At 35.6% G+C, this 12,850-nt stretch overlaps 1 protein-coding gene across 1 annotated transcript; it reads right to left on the bottom strand.

The window, feature by feature from the left end:
- Window positions 1–1,492: 1,492 nt before the first annotated feature.
- LOC127866366 (PR domain zinc finger protein 15-like) lies at window positions 1,493–12,629 on the bottom strand. Its single transcript, XM_052406849.1, has 4 exons — window positions 10,666–12,629; window positions 10,145–10,238; window positions 6,449–6,618; window positions 1,493–3,580 (listed from the first exon to the last, which is right to left on the bottom strand). The coding sequence occupies exons 1-4, from the start codon at window positions 12,559–12,561 to the stop codon at window positions 3,413–3,415; spliced, it is 2,328 nt and encodes a 775-aa protein (XP_052262809.1). The 5' UTR covers window positions 12,562–12,629; the 3' UTR covers window positions 1,493–3,412.
- Window positions 12,630–12,850: the final 221 nt, after the last annotated feature.

Genomic DNA, 12,850 nt, shown 5'->3' with positions numbered 1-12,850 from the left:
GTTATGTTGTTTATGTTAAAATCGTTAACATGCCACAACAAAAAAAGGTCATCACGTTTCCAAATTGGTTGTTTTATGTTTCTGTACATGTGTGGATGAATAAATCTTCGCTGAATCGCACTACATTGCCCGATTTAAAAAAATGCGACATATTTTCAGAAACATATAAAACTAACTCACTATGTAGAATTATTCGTGAAAGTTCATAACATTCGGTCCTTAGCACCACCTCCGAAGCAGCATTGGCTCATGTATCAATGCATCGCAAAAAGAAGGTGGCGCACGTGATTAACTCTTTCAGTGCGGGAACCGAATTTTAAAGGCCTTTGCAAACAGTTTGGATCCAGATGAGACGCCACGTTCTGTGGCGTCTCATCTGGATCCAAACTGTTTGCTATTCTGATAGTATTCTTTGAAGAAAAAAATGAAGAAAATGCTTATTTTACAAATTCAGCAGACGACATTTTAGCAGACGACAAATTTCCCAGCATGCAAAGGGTTAATGGCCGCGATATATAATATAGGCTATGAGCTTGTATAAGCTTTACTGCTGAATGCTGTTGCACACTAGATATTTATTCTAGTAACGAAGACACTCTCAGGTTGTGATGTTCGCTAAGAATATACTTTAAACGTCATTGCCGTGATCAAATTTAACGTAATGTTTTTAATTTCAATATCACGAAGTCTTATTTACGTTTAGTACCCAATACAATGTAATTTCTGAATTCATGTTTAAAGGTTAAATAATTAGTGAAATAAATTGAAGTCAAATAAGTTAATTTCAATATTTAGACATAGTTCTGTAAACATATGCAAAGTGATAAATAAAAAAAAACATTTTTAAAACAACATGCACAGCAGGTAAAAATCGTTTACGTCATAAATAGACAAACACGTACCCGGGAATTCTAACGCCATATTGGTCGTTGTCGGCTTTTATTCTTGAAAATAATTATGTACATATTTATGTCAATATAATGTCGATTAAGGTTTTGTTCAAAGACAATTTTGTTTCGTATTCAGTAGCGCGTTTTTCGACATAGGATTTTTGGCGGGAATAAAACTCGGGTTTACTAAGAAGTCTAAATTGGCCGGGTACGTTTTATTCTATTTTCCGTGTCCGGGGTACATTTAAGTAGCATCCGAGCCGACTATGACCAATGGAGCCAAACGCTCTGTCAATGAAGGAAATATTCGCTTATCCGAACTATTGAAATATTAATCATGGTAGTGCTGAATGGAAACATAAGCTGGAAAGCCACGAGCCAAACACACAGACGGACAATTTAAATTTTACATACCCTTTATTAGTGTCTGATAAAAACATAATTGGGCTAGTGATATGTTTCTGGTATAAAATAACTGGGTTATGTTGTATCAAACTTGGTTATGTTGTATCAAAGATAAAACGAATTAAACTGGGTTATGATGTATCAAAGATAAAACGAATCAAACTGGGTTATGTTGTATCAAGGATAAAACGACACAATTTATGCTTCAACTGAATTTATTTCTCATAACATTTATGTTCATTTATGATAAAAACTTTCATACAACAAGAGATGTGTTCGTCAGAAACACAATGCACCCTATTGCGCCGCTTTAAATTAATTTTTTTGACCTTTGACCTTGAAGGATGACCTTGACCTCGAACTTCCACCACTCACAATGTGCAGCTTCATGAGATCGCCTCTTTGAAAAAACTTTTACCTTTGACCTTGAAGGATGACATTGACCTTGAACTTCCACCACTAAAAATGTGCAGCTTCATGAGATACACATGTATGCCAAATATCAAGTTGCTATCTTCTATATTGAAAAAGTTATGGCCATTGTTAAAAGTTTTCGGACAGACAGACGCCCTATATTCGACATTTGACCTTGAAGGATGACCTTGACTTTCACCTTTCACCACTCAAAATGTTTAGCTCCATGAGATACACATGCATGCCAAATATCAAGTTGCTATCTTCAATAGTGAAAAAGTTATGGCCAATGTTAAAGTTTTTGGACGGACGGACAGACACAATATATTAGACATTTGACCTTGAAGGATGACCTTGACCTTACCTTTGACCATTCAAAATGTGCAGCTTCATGAGATACACGTGCATGCCAAATATCAAGTTGCTATCTTCAATATTGAAAAAGTTATGGCCAATGTTAAAGTTTTCGGACGGACATATGCCATATATTTGACATTTGACCTTGAAGGATGGCCTTGACCTTACCTTTCACAACTCAAAATGCTCAGCTCCATGAGATACACATGCATGCCAAATATCAAGTTGCTATCTTCAATAGTGAAAAAGTTATGGCCAATGTTTAAGTTTTTGGACTGACGGACAGATGTCATATATTAGACATTTGACCTTGAAGGATGACCTTGACCTTTACCTTTCACCACTCAAAATGTTCAGCTCCGTGAGATGCACATGCATGCCAAATATCAAGTTTCTATCTTCCATAAGGTAAAAGTTATGGCCAACATGAAAGTTTTTTTCAGACGGACGGACAGACTGACATACACACATACAGACATACTGATTGACGGACAGTTCAACTGCTATATGCAACCCTACCGGGGGCATAATAAAAGTCATGAATGAGTTTTGGTAAATCAATAGATTTACTGAATTAATACATTACTAATTACATAATTAACTTATTGAGGTTGGTGCTTTGTTAATATACTACTTCTTAACATTGCATGATAACTTAAATGTGTAGTATGATACTTAATGAGCTCCTGACGTCTATCCCCCAATCATCAGAATGCTAATGGATAAATCAGATTACATGTATTTACATCAAACTGATAGAACAAGTAGACATTTCATTAATAAATTGGCAGCGTATACAATTTGTTAAGAATAATCTTTTGCAGAGAGCATACAAAATTGTGTTCACAAAGAAACCATAAATTGCAAATTTTCATATCAAATCAGTCGTTTTAATATTGAACATTTCATATTTTTATATAAAGGCAACTAAAATGTTGCCTCCAAAGTCTCTTTACTTCAACACTGGTGTTTGACCTCACTGATTGCACTTATTAGCTGTTGATGTATGTTTACTTCAATTCTTCAGATTTGTTTTGTAGTGCTCTAACTTGGTGTCAATGGGAGAGATATAAAGAACGCTTCAACAGTGTGGATCAAACCCATGACCTTTCAGTCGCTAGGCGGACACCATATCCACCATATCCACTATGCCATGGCAACATGTGTAAACTTCACAGGGTAATCTGAGACAAAACTTTACACACGTGCTTATAATCCAATTTCCCGGAGCGCCATACACGTATGTGTAGGCATACTATCCATTGAAACTTCAAACACTTTGGATCGAGTTCCTGTTTTTGCCTCAAGTCTCTAAATTCAGCATTTGTAACATTGTTTACATTAGTCTATTGTTGTGTTGATTCACAAGTACTTTGAACTTCTACACTGAAATTGTTGTGGATACCCAGTGAACCATCCAGTTCATAGTACACAGTCTCCGCAAGACCTGTCTGCATTGGCTCTTGATGGACAAGGTTACACACCTGTTCTTGATAGCCTACAGTGCTTTCCTCCTGTAACACAAGTAAAACTATGTAAAATGCAAAACTTTTATTATTCTTCATTCAAAAAAAATTATCTGAAAAACATACAGAAGATTCCCTTAAAAACGCCAACACCCTAATAATCCCCCCCCACACAAAAAAACAAACAAACTGTACAATCATTTTAAATCATCGGCATACAATTTGTGTTGTTTTTTTCCAAAAAATTACTTTTTTGTGGACTCATTCATGAATTCCTGATTTCAAAAAAAGGAATGTTCATCTGTCATTTCTTACATGTTTGTGTTAAATTTATTGAACCTTAAAAAAAGCCAGAGTTAAGCATGGAAATTTTTGTATAAATGAGCTGTGCTCTGTGAAAAGGGGGTTTAATGCATATGCGTAAAGTGTCATCCCAGATTAGCCAGTGCAGTCCGCACAGGCTTATCAGGGACGACACTTTCAGCTTTCAGGATATTTTTCATTTAAAAAAGTGTCTTCTTGGCAAAAATCAAGTTTTGGCAGAAAGTGACACTTTACGCACACACACATGCATTTAACCCCTTTTTCACAGAGCATGGCTCATTTATACAAAACTTCCATGCCTAACCCATGCCTTTTTTTGGCTTGAACACACAATAAAAATTCAACTCAATGTTAATATGTAAATCTTTCACTTAATTGTTTGCATAAACAACCTTGAAATTTTAATGTTTTTCTTATAGCAATGTATATATAAAAGAATACCATTATTTCGGCACATATTGACCCTCCTTCCCCTACATAAACCCCTATATAAAATGTAAGGCCCAAGGCATTAACAGAAAATACTAAATAAAGTATCTATTCCTTCCAATGCTATCCAATGCACCAATAATCTGTACAGACAGATAAGTGCAATACTACACAATTTATTAAATAAAGACAAGCAAACATGAATTGTAAAAAATGGATAAATTAAGAACAAGATGGCCTGAAAGTCGCTCACCTGAGATAACAAGATATTATTGGGACAAATCTTCTGACACATTTCATGAAGATTGGAAAATAATTGTGGCCTTTAGAGTGTTAACAAGGTTTTACTATAGACATATAAGGAAAAATGCCCCGCCCTCTGGCAGCCATGTTTTTCAACCAACCAGCATCATTTTTGAACTCGTCTAAGATATTATCGGGATGAATCTTCTGACCAAGTTTCATGAAGATCGGACAATAAATGTGGCCTCTAGAGTTTAAACAAGATTTTACTATAGCCATATAAGAAAAAATACCCTTCCCCTTGGAAGCCATGTTTTTCAAGCAAACATAATTATTTTCGAATCAAGATATCTTGGAGACCAATCTTCTGACCAAATTTCATGAAGATTGGACAATAAATGTGGCCTCTAGAATTTTAACAAGATTTTACTATAGCCATATATAGCCATATAAGGACAAATACCCTGCCCCTGGTGGCCAAGCTTTTAAAGCAACCAAAACCATTTTCGAACTCATCTAAGATATCATTGGGACAAGATTGTTTCCAGATGATTGCAAAATAAAAATGACCTCTAGAGTGTTAACAAGGTTTTACTATAGCCATATAAGGAAAAATGCCCCGCCCCCGTGGTGGCCATGTTTTTCAACCAACCAGCATCATTTTTTATCTCTTCAAAGATATTATTGGGATGAATCTTCTGACCGAGTTTCATGAAGATCGGACTATAAATGTGACCTCTAGTGTGTTAACAAGATTTTATTATAGCCATATACATTGTATAGCCATATAAAGAAAAATGCCCTGCCCCTTGGCAGCCATGTTTTTCAAGCAAACATAATCATTTTCGAACTTATCCAAGATATCAATAAGACAAATCATCTGACCATATTTCAAGAAGATTGGACAATAAATATGGCCTCTAGAGTGTTAACAAGGTTTTACTAAAGCCATATAAGGAAAAATGCCCCACCCCCTGGCGGCCATGTTTTTCAACCAACCGGCATCATTTTCTATCTCGTCCAAGATATTATTGGGATGAATCTCCTGACCAAGTTTCATGAAGATTGGACAATGTGGTCTCTAGAGTGTTAACAAGATTTTACTATAGCCATATAAGGAAAACTGCCCCGCCCCTTTGCAACCATGTTTTTCAAGCAAATGTAAACATTTTTGAACTCATCCAAGATATCATTGGGACAAATCTTCTGACCAAGTTTCATGAAGATTGGACAATAAATGTGGTCTCTAGAGTGTTAACAAGATTTTACTATAGCCAATTAAGGAAAAATGACCCGCCCCTTGGCAGCCATGTTTTTCAAGCAAATGTTACCATTTTTGAACTCATCCAAGATATCATTGGGACAAATCTTCTGACCATGAAGATTGGACAATAAATGTGGCCTCTAGAGAGTTAACAAGGCAAATGTTGACGCCGAACAACTCACAATGCACGACGGACAAAAGGCAATCACAAAAGCTCATCATGAGCACGTTGTGCTCACTTGAGCTAAAAAGAACAAAATTCACCCCTGTTTAAGACTATGGTTTCCATGGTGCTATGGAAGGTCAAGGTTAATCCCTATTCGGAGCATTGTAAAGATTCCCAGATGGGTAACAATCACAGGATCTATCCAGGATATTGACAGGAATTTCATCAGGGGCATAGACCAACAGATGGCAATTGTTTATTTTTTTGTATTTGATGTGTACATTTATTTAACTTCTACATTAGTCCAGAGCTTACACAAGCCAACACAGATAATAATTGGAAATAAAAGTACCAGACTTGTGTCGATGGTACAAAAATTTAATTCCATGTAAATACACATTCAAAGCAAAAAAACGTCTAAGAAATAAATCCTTACAGTAATTTTTTTTAAAAAACAAACATAAAAGCAGCATGATTTTTTTCCTCACACCTGTTGTAGAGACTGCTCAGCAGCGACCAGAATGTTAGCTAGGTCCTCTGTAACTGTGAGTGTTTGGCCATCGCCCAGAGTGGAGGGGGCCTCTATTATGTAAGTGTAGGTCTTGTCACCACTGGCAACCTCCACCATCAGCGTGGACTGGCAGGTTTCTGTCTCTAGCTCTGGAGCAAAACCAGCAGCATTAATATCACTGATACTATCAGCCTCGTTGATTCCAAACAGGCTGATCAGGGATGATACTTTCCACCTAAACTGGATTTTAGTTAAGAACAAACTTTCTTTAAACAAAAATAAAAATCCATACAAGTGGAAAGTGTCTTCCCTGATACGTGTGTGGACTACACAGGCTTATCTGGAATGACACTTTGCCCACATGCTTTAAGCCCTATTTTCCCAGGCTTAGGCTCATTTTAGCAATACCAGGCAAAATCTCAAAAAACTATACTTGTCCACGGACAACCATTTAGGAAAGTTAACTTGTCCGTTGCTGAACTACACTTGTCTGTTAATGTTTATATAAACTATAAACGCATTTATTGATAAATGTTAATTCTAACACGGCACGCGACTTGTTTTTCTATAGACAAATAAGGAAATCAAGTGTGGGTTATTCTGCAATAACTTGTGGGCGGAGCTAAATGTTTCGAAAATAGTTCCGAATAAATAAATAAAGTATTGCAGTAAAATGCATGTGCTATAACCCACCCTAAAAGAAATGTAATAAATGTAGCATGTATATAAATGTAATGAAACAACAAATTGTATATTTGGTGATAAGTGGCATAACCACACCTACAAAGAATGTTATTGGTTAGGAAGCGTAATTCAAAAAACATTTATAGCATGTCAGCTTTTCAGAAGCATCAATAAACGTGACGTCATTAAGTTTCTACGATTGTTGTTTTCAATGAAAGTGATGTCATTTGCAAAATATTTATGAATGAAGACAACGTCATATGTTTGTACAATTCAATGACGTCACTAAATAGTGAACTTTGCACTTAGAAGGGCGGAGTATTGAAAAATATAGTTCACGTCCTAAAGCTTGAACCAAATCAATCAGAATCGTGTTAGAATCGAAATAATATTTTTCTATGATGGTTTGTTGTTGAATAACCCACAGTAAGTTGTATAGATGCGTGTTATCAAATCACTCGTGCTTTGATTCCTACGCATCTATACTCCTTACTGTGGGTTATTCGACAACAAACCATGATAGAAAAATATTATTTCTTAAATAATGTGGAATACAATGTATATCAAAATTAGTATGATTTGCTCTTTTTGTTTATAATTGTATTTCAATGGTACATTCATTATAGCAGTATATTATAAACAAGTATAAAGACTTTCTCAAGCTTTAAATCTTGCAAAGCTAGTGTTAAACATTGTAATCTTAACAAATTAAACTAGTCCAATATGTGGACCTCATCAGACTGAGGCTCCGCTACTGGTAGCAATTTGATTATATAAACTGGTAACCATTGAAAATCTGTTAGCCAAGTTTCTTGAAAAGTTCTGGTGCGTTTACTTAGATCATATTTTTTATCATAATCTTTCTAAGTTTGTTGGGAGGTGGGCTGCTCAAAGCTTTGGGTTTCTGCTCCGTTGTTGAAGATTAAAAAAAAAGTTTCATCTTTACCATTAAAGTCATCTTAAATAACAAGGTAGACCGTGTTTTGATTAGCTTAGATTGATACTTTTTATTTCCGTCTGATTGTAAAAATAAAGAAACCAGTCTGTACACTGTCTAACAGTCGGGCCAAATGTTGAAAATGCGGCATGCTCCCGGTCTCTTTTAGAATAAGGGAGATCACTGCGCAGGAAAGTGCACGTATTTTAGCTTGATTGCTCCGCAAATAGCACTGACAATGTAATCGCGTGTCAACATCCGTTTTTTTAAACTTAATTACGGCTTTAATACAATGTATTTTTGTAAACCTTGACAAGACTTTTAAAAAACTTGTCGTCCACGGACAACTTAAATGAAAAAAATCAGTTGCCCAGACAAGCAAATGTACGACTCGGGCAACTCGGACATTTGATTTCGCCACCCCTGCCAGTAGCCAGGGCTTCACATGCCTCAAAATATTTTTAGCCTTATTTACTATTAAAGTTCTTGAACACAATTTTGTAGCCAAATACAATATTCTTTAACCCTTTACCACTTAGATATGTACTTTCACGCATGTAGTGCATATTCCCTTAGAAAATTAAATTTTATAAAAGACTTTTCTTGCTAGATTCAAGTTTTAAAGGCTTCATTTCCAACCCTAAGATACTGATGAGCAGTAAACAGCATAAAACCTGAGCCAGCTATATTTTTTGCCCAATTGGGAAAAGTACCGGTACCAGCCTAATTGGGAAAAATACGCACGAAAACCCCTGAAATTGGACATTTTCGCATCGTGAAATCTTCATATTGGGAAATTGGTGTATTTAATTTTTGTTCCCAAATTCTTAAAAATTGATAACTAAGTGTTGTCAAATTGTCAATGTTAATTTACTTAGGTTCAAGTCATAGAGCTGCGTAGGGAAACTGACTTAATGCTATTAATTTGTTTTTATTTTTTTTTATTTTGGAAACCTTCAATTGGGATTTTTTTCTTACAGTAATTGGGAAATGTGTAGTTTTTCTTAATTGGGAAAGTGCCGTTTTCCGGTAAAGAAGAAAAAAAATCGCTGTGAACAAACTGGGATTTATTCGCAGGCTGTTCTGGTTTTATGCTGGTTGCAAAAGTCATTTTCACTTTGTTTCTCATGGTGGAAAGGATTCATAAAAGTCTCTAATTTGTAGCTATTTGCTTAGGTGCGATTGGTAGAGTAAGCCCTGGGCAGCCAAAATACACAATAACTTTAATCTCTACTCAGGGCTTTTGGTTTGATTTGAGGAAAGAGCCTGGCCTTCATCTTAACAAGGGACAAAATTGTCACAAAACCAGGTTTTCATTGTGAAAAAAAAATCTAATAAAGGGAGAAAACTCAAACTGAACTTTTGAAATGAACAAACAAAATAAACCCCCTTTGTAAGTTTGATTTTTATAAAAATCTATTTTTAGTCGTGGCGACCTTGACATTGGAGATATTGACGTGATTCTTTCGTGCGACACACCGTCTCATGATGGTGAACAAATGTGCCAAATAATTTTAAAATCTCACAATGAATGACATAGTGATGGCCAGGACAAGCTCTTTTATGGCCATTTTTGACCTTTGAACTCAAAGTGTGACCTTGACCTTGGAGATATCGACGTAATTATTTTGTGCGACACACCGTCCAATGATGGTGAACAAATGTGCCAAATGATTTTAAAATCTGACAATGAACGACATAGTTATGGCCCGGACAAGCTTGTTCCGCCCGCAAGCCAGCAAGCAAGCCAGCCCGCCCGCATTCGCCAATCTAATAACCAGTTTTTTCCTTCAGAAAATCTGGTTAAAAAGGGGAAATAAGTTAGCTTGAAATTTGGGGAAAATTGCATCATTTTAAATAAATTCTCTAAGGGGGGGGGGGGGGGGGGGGGGCGCCTTTATAAGGCCTTTGCTAAAGAAAGTAAAGCCCCACTACTGTATATTAAATTAGCTAAAAAATAGCAACAAACATTTAAAAAAATAAGCAAAGTTTTACATTTTTAAAAATTTTAATTAACATTGTTTGGCTACAAATTAAGATTAATTAACACCAACCTTGAGTGTTGGTTGCCCCGCTGACCAGGGGGTTTGCATCTTCAGTTACTTGTGCAGATGTGTCACAAAAAAAGTGTTGATCAGGTACCAAGCTCTGAAAATGAAAGTATGCAAATAAATAAGAACATGTAATCGTTACATATGCATATTGTATAAAATTATGCTTTTCAAATTTCTGGTAAAATTTGTTCAAAGGAAAGTAAACACAAACAATACCCTTTGTTCTAACAAAAGTATACAAAAACAAATCAAGTCGGCATAAAACTCCCATGTACTGCTTATCCCCAGTAAACTGAATCAATATTATTTACAGAGTCAGAGTTAACATAGCTATATACTTAGATTTTTATAATATTAATATAGCCATTGGCTTTTTACAGAGTCAGAGTAAACACAGCTATAAAGCTTTTTTTTTAATCAAAACAATAAGTGTAGCAAGGTCAGGCTAAGTTTAACAGACAAAAAGTCCACTAATCGAAGATTCAGAAAATGTCAACGACTCAACATAATTCAGGTCTTACATCAGTTGATTTTTCTTGCTCCCCTGCTTTACTGGGCATTACTGATCCAGTTGAGATCACCTGCATTATATTCCCTGTTCCCATATTTTCATCATCAGCATCATTCAAGTCGAGTAACATGGCATGAGCCTTCAGGGCATGAATTACCAGAAACGACTTTTTCAGGAAGCCTTGATTACAAGTTTCACACTTGCAAGGAAAGTCGTTGGCATGATCAGAATGCATATGTTCAATCAACCGCACTTTGTGCAAGAATTCTTTGCTGCAGTAAGAACAGTAGAGTTTTTCATTATCTTGCTTATTGTATATGGTATGTCTGGGTGGATTGTTGACCTTGACAATGTTTTGACCGTGCACTGTTGACAGGTGTTCAAATAGAAGATTGAATTTCATAAAACCAGCATTGCATACCTGGCATACATAAGGCAATAGGCTGAAGTGCTGTAATTTAACATGAGATATCATACCGTACTTGGTATGGAATCCTTTTCCACAGTACGAACAATGCCATTTTTCCAGTTGAACAGAGTGTAGAGTTTCGTTGTGTCTCTTTAAGTTATGTTTGAAACGAAACTCTTTGTTGCAAATGTTGCATGAAAATTTCTGTACATCATTTTGACCATGAATTTTCAGGTGTCGATTAAGCTGTGAATTGAAGAAAAAGTGTTTGTTGCAGTGTTGACAAGTGAAGACACGACTCTTCTTGTGAACTGCCTCTACATGCTGTTTTAGGGACCCAAATGCCTTAAACTTTGTCTGACATATATTGCATGTAAACTGTTTACTGGTGATTAAATGAGCATGCTTAACATGCTGTTTCAACAAACTGTTAGTTTTAAATGATAGAAGACATGTTTTACACGAATGATCAGTGCTTTCTGAGGAGTGTTCACTAGAGACATGATATAAGTATTTAAAACTGTCTGGAAATTCTTTCAAACACAAGTCACACACAACTTTCTTAAGATCATTCAGTTTCTCTAGATATTTTGTTAACTCGTGATGGTGCTTGTGTTTTCTCAAAACATGTGTATGCACCCCAGTGTAATCACAAAATTTCTTGTCACAGAGTTCACAATTCACCTGCTTAGCACGTGTAGTTTGTCTGGCTTCTTTGTTTTCATGATATTCAACATAACAAGGATCTTTAAACGAATTGTTTTCTGTGCTGTCCAAGTCTCCCTCCATTGGATTACATTCATGATCACTATCATCAGAGCTATAATGGCCCATTTCAGCTTGGATTATCTTTGCATTTACCTTCTTCCCACGTAAACTATAACTAGATTTTCTATATAAATCATTTTCTTTAAAATTATCTTCATGGTTATGATAAATATGTTTCGAATTTCTTGATTTCTCATTTTGCATAATATTAATTCCATTTTCCGAAGATGATTCATCGCAAACAATTGACTTTTTAGGTCTGCCTCGACGTTTTCTTGTAGTCATTTCACAGCTGGAATCACTAAAGCAAATTCTTTTCTCATTGTTTTCTTTTGGTATTGAATGATTTTTAATGCAATTATCATCAATATCACATCTTGGACCAGCCTTATTGATTTCATGGTCTAATCCGAGAGGCATCGAGTTCGTTTCCACTACACATGTTTTCCTCCCATCTACCACACAGTAATGCATGCTCTGGAATGTTATTTTAATAAAATCTTTAAACCGAACAGTAGAAAGCTTAAAAGGGCCATCTCGTCTATCATCTGCCAATGAAGCACGATTTGTGTTTGTATTATTAAAAACTTCCAAGGGATTGGGGTAATACACTTCCCAGTTGCAGGTGGTTTTATTGACAATAATTTCGCTTTCAGCCAGATGACAGTTTTGTAACGCCGTTTTAATAACAGCGAGAGGAAGATAAAGATCAAGTTCTGTTTCATACATGTTTGGATGTTTAAAAAATGCGCCGTCGTATAGGCAAGACGATGAACATTTTTATCCGAAAATATGGCCAGTTTCTTCCACAAAATTATTTAATTGTAATACTTGCGCTCAGACAAAATGACGACCAAGGTCATTTCGGTCTCTACCATAGCTTTTGTAATTTGGCTGGAAACGCTGAGAAAAATCATTCTAACGTTTTAATATGAAATAAGGCAAAGCCTCAAAGCGAGTTCGATAAATGTTTAATAGAACAAACTAACAAAAAACTTTAAATAAGATAATATTTTAA

The sequence above is a fragment of the Dreissena polymorpha genome, chromosome 2 (assembly GCF_020536995.1).
Source record: "Dreissena polymorpha isolate Duluth1 chromosome 2, UMN_Dpol_1.0, whole genome shotgun sequence".
In the NCBI taxonomy this organism is placed as follows: domain Eukaryota; kingdom Metazoa; phylum Mollusca; class Bivalvia; order Myida; family Dreissenidae; genus Dreissena; species Dreissena polymorpha.
The sequence above is the reverse complement of the archived record's forward strand: the minus strand, read 5'-3'. Positions and strand labels throughout refer to the sequence as shown.

Coding starts and splice junctions, on each gene's coding strand:
- LOC127866366 (XM_052406849.1), bottom strand. CDS start 12,561: ATGTATGAAACAGAACTTGATCTTTATCTTCCTCTCGCTGTTATTAAA. Junction 10,239..10,665: donor AGCAAGAAAAATCAACTGAT/GTAAGACCTGAA, acceptor TTTCATTTTCAG/AGCTTGGTACCTGATCAACA. Junction 3,581..6,448: donor CTGAGCAGTCTCTACAACAG/GTGTGAGGAAAA, acceptor CTTGTGTTACAG/GAGGAAAGCACTGTAGGCTA.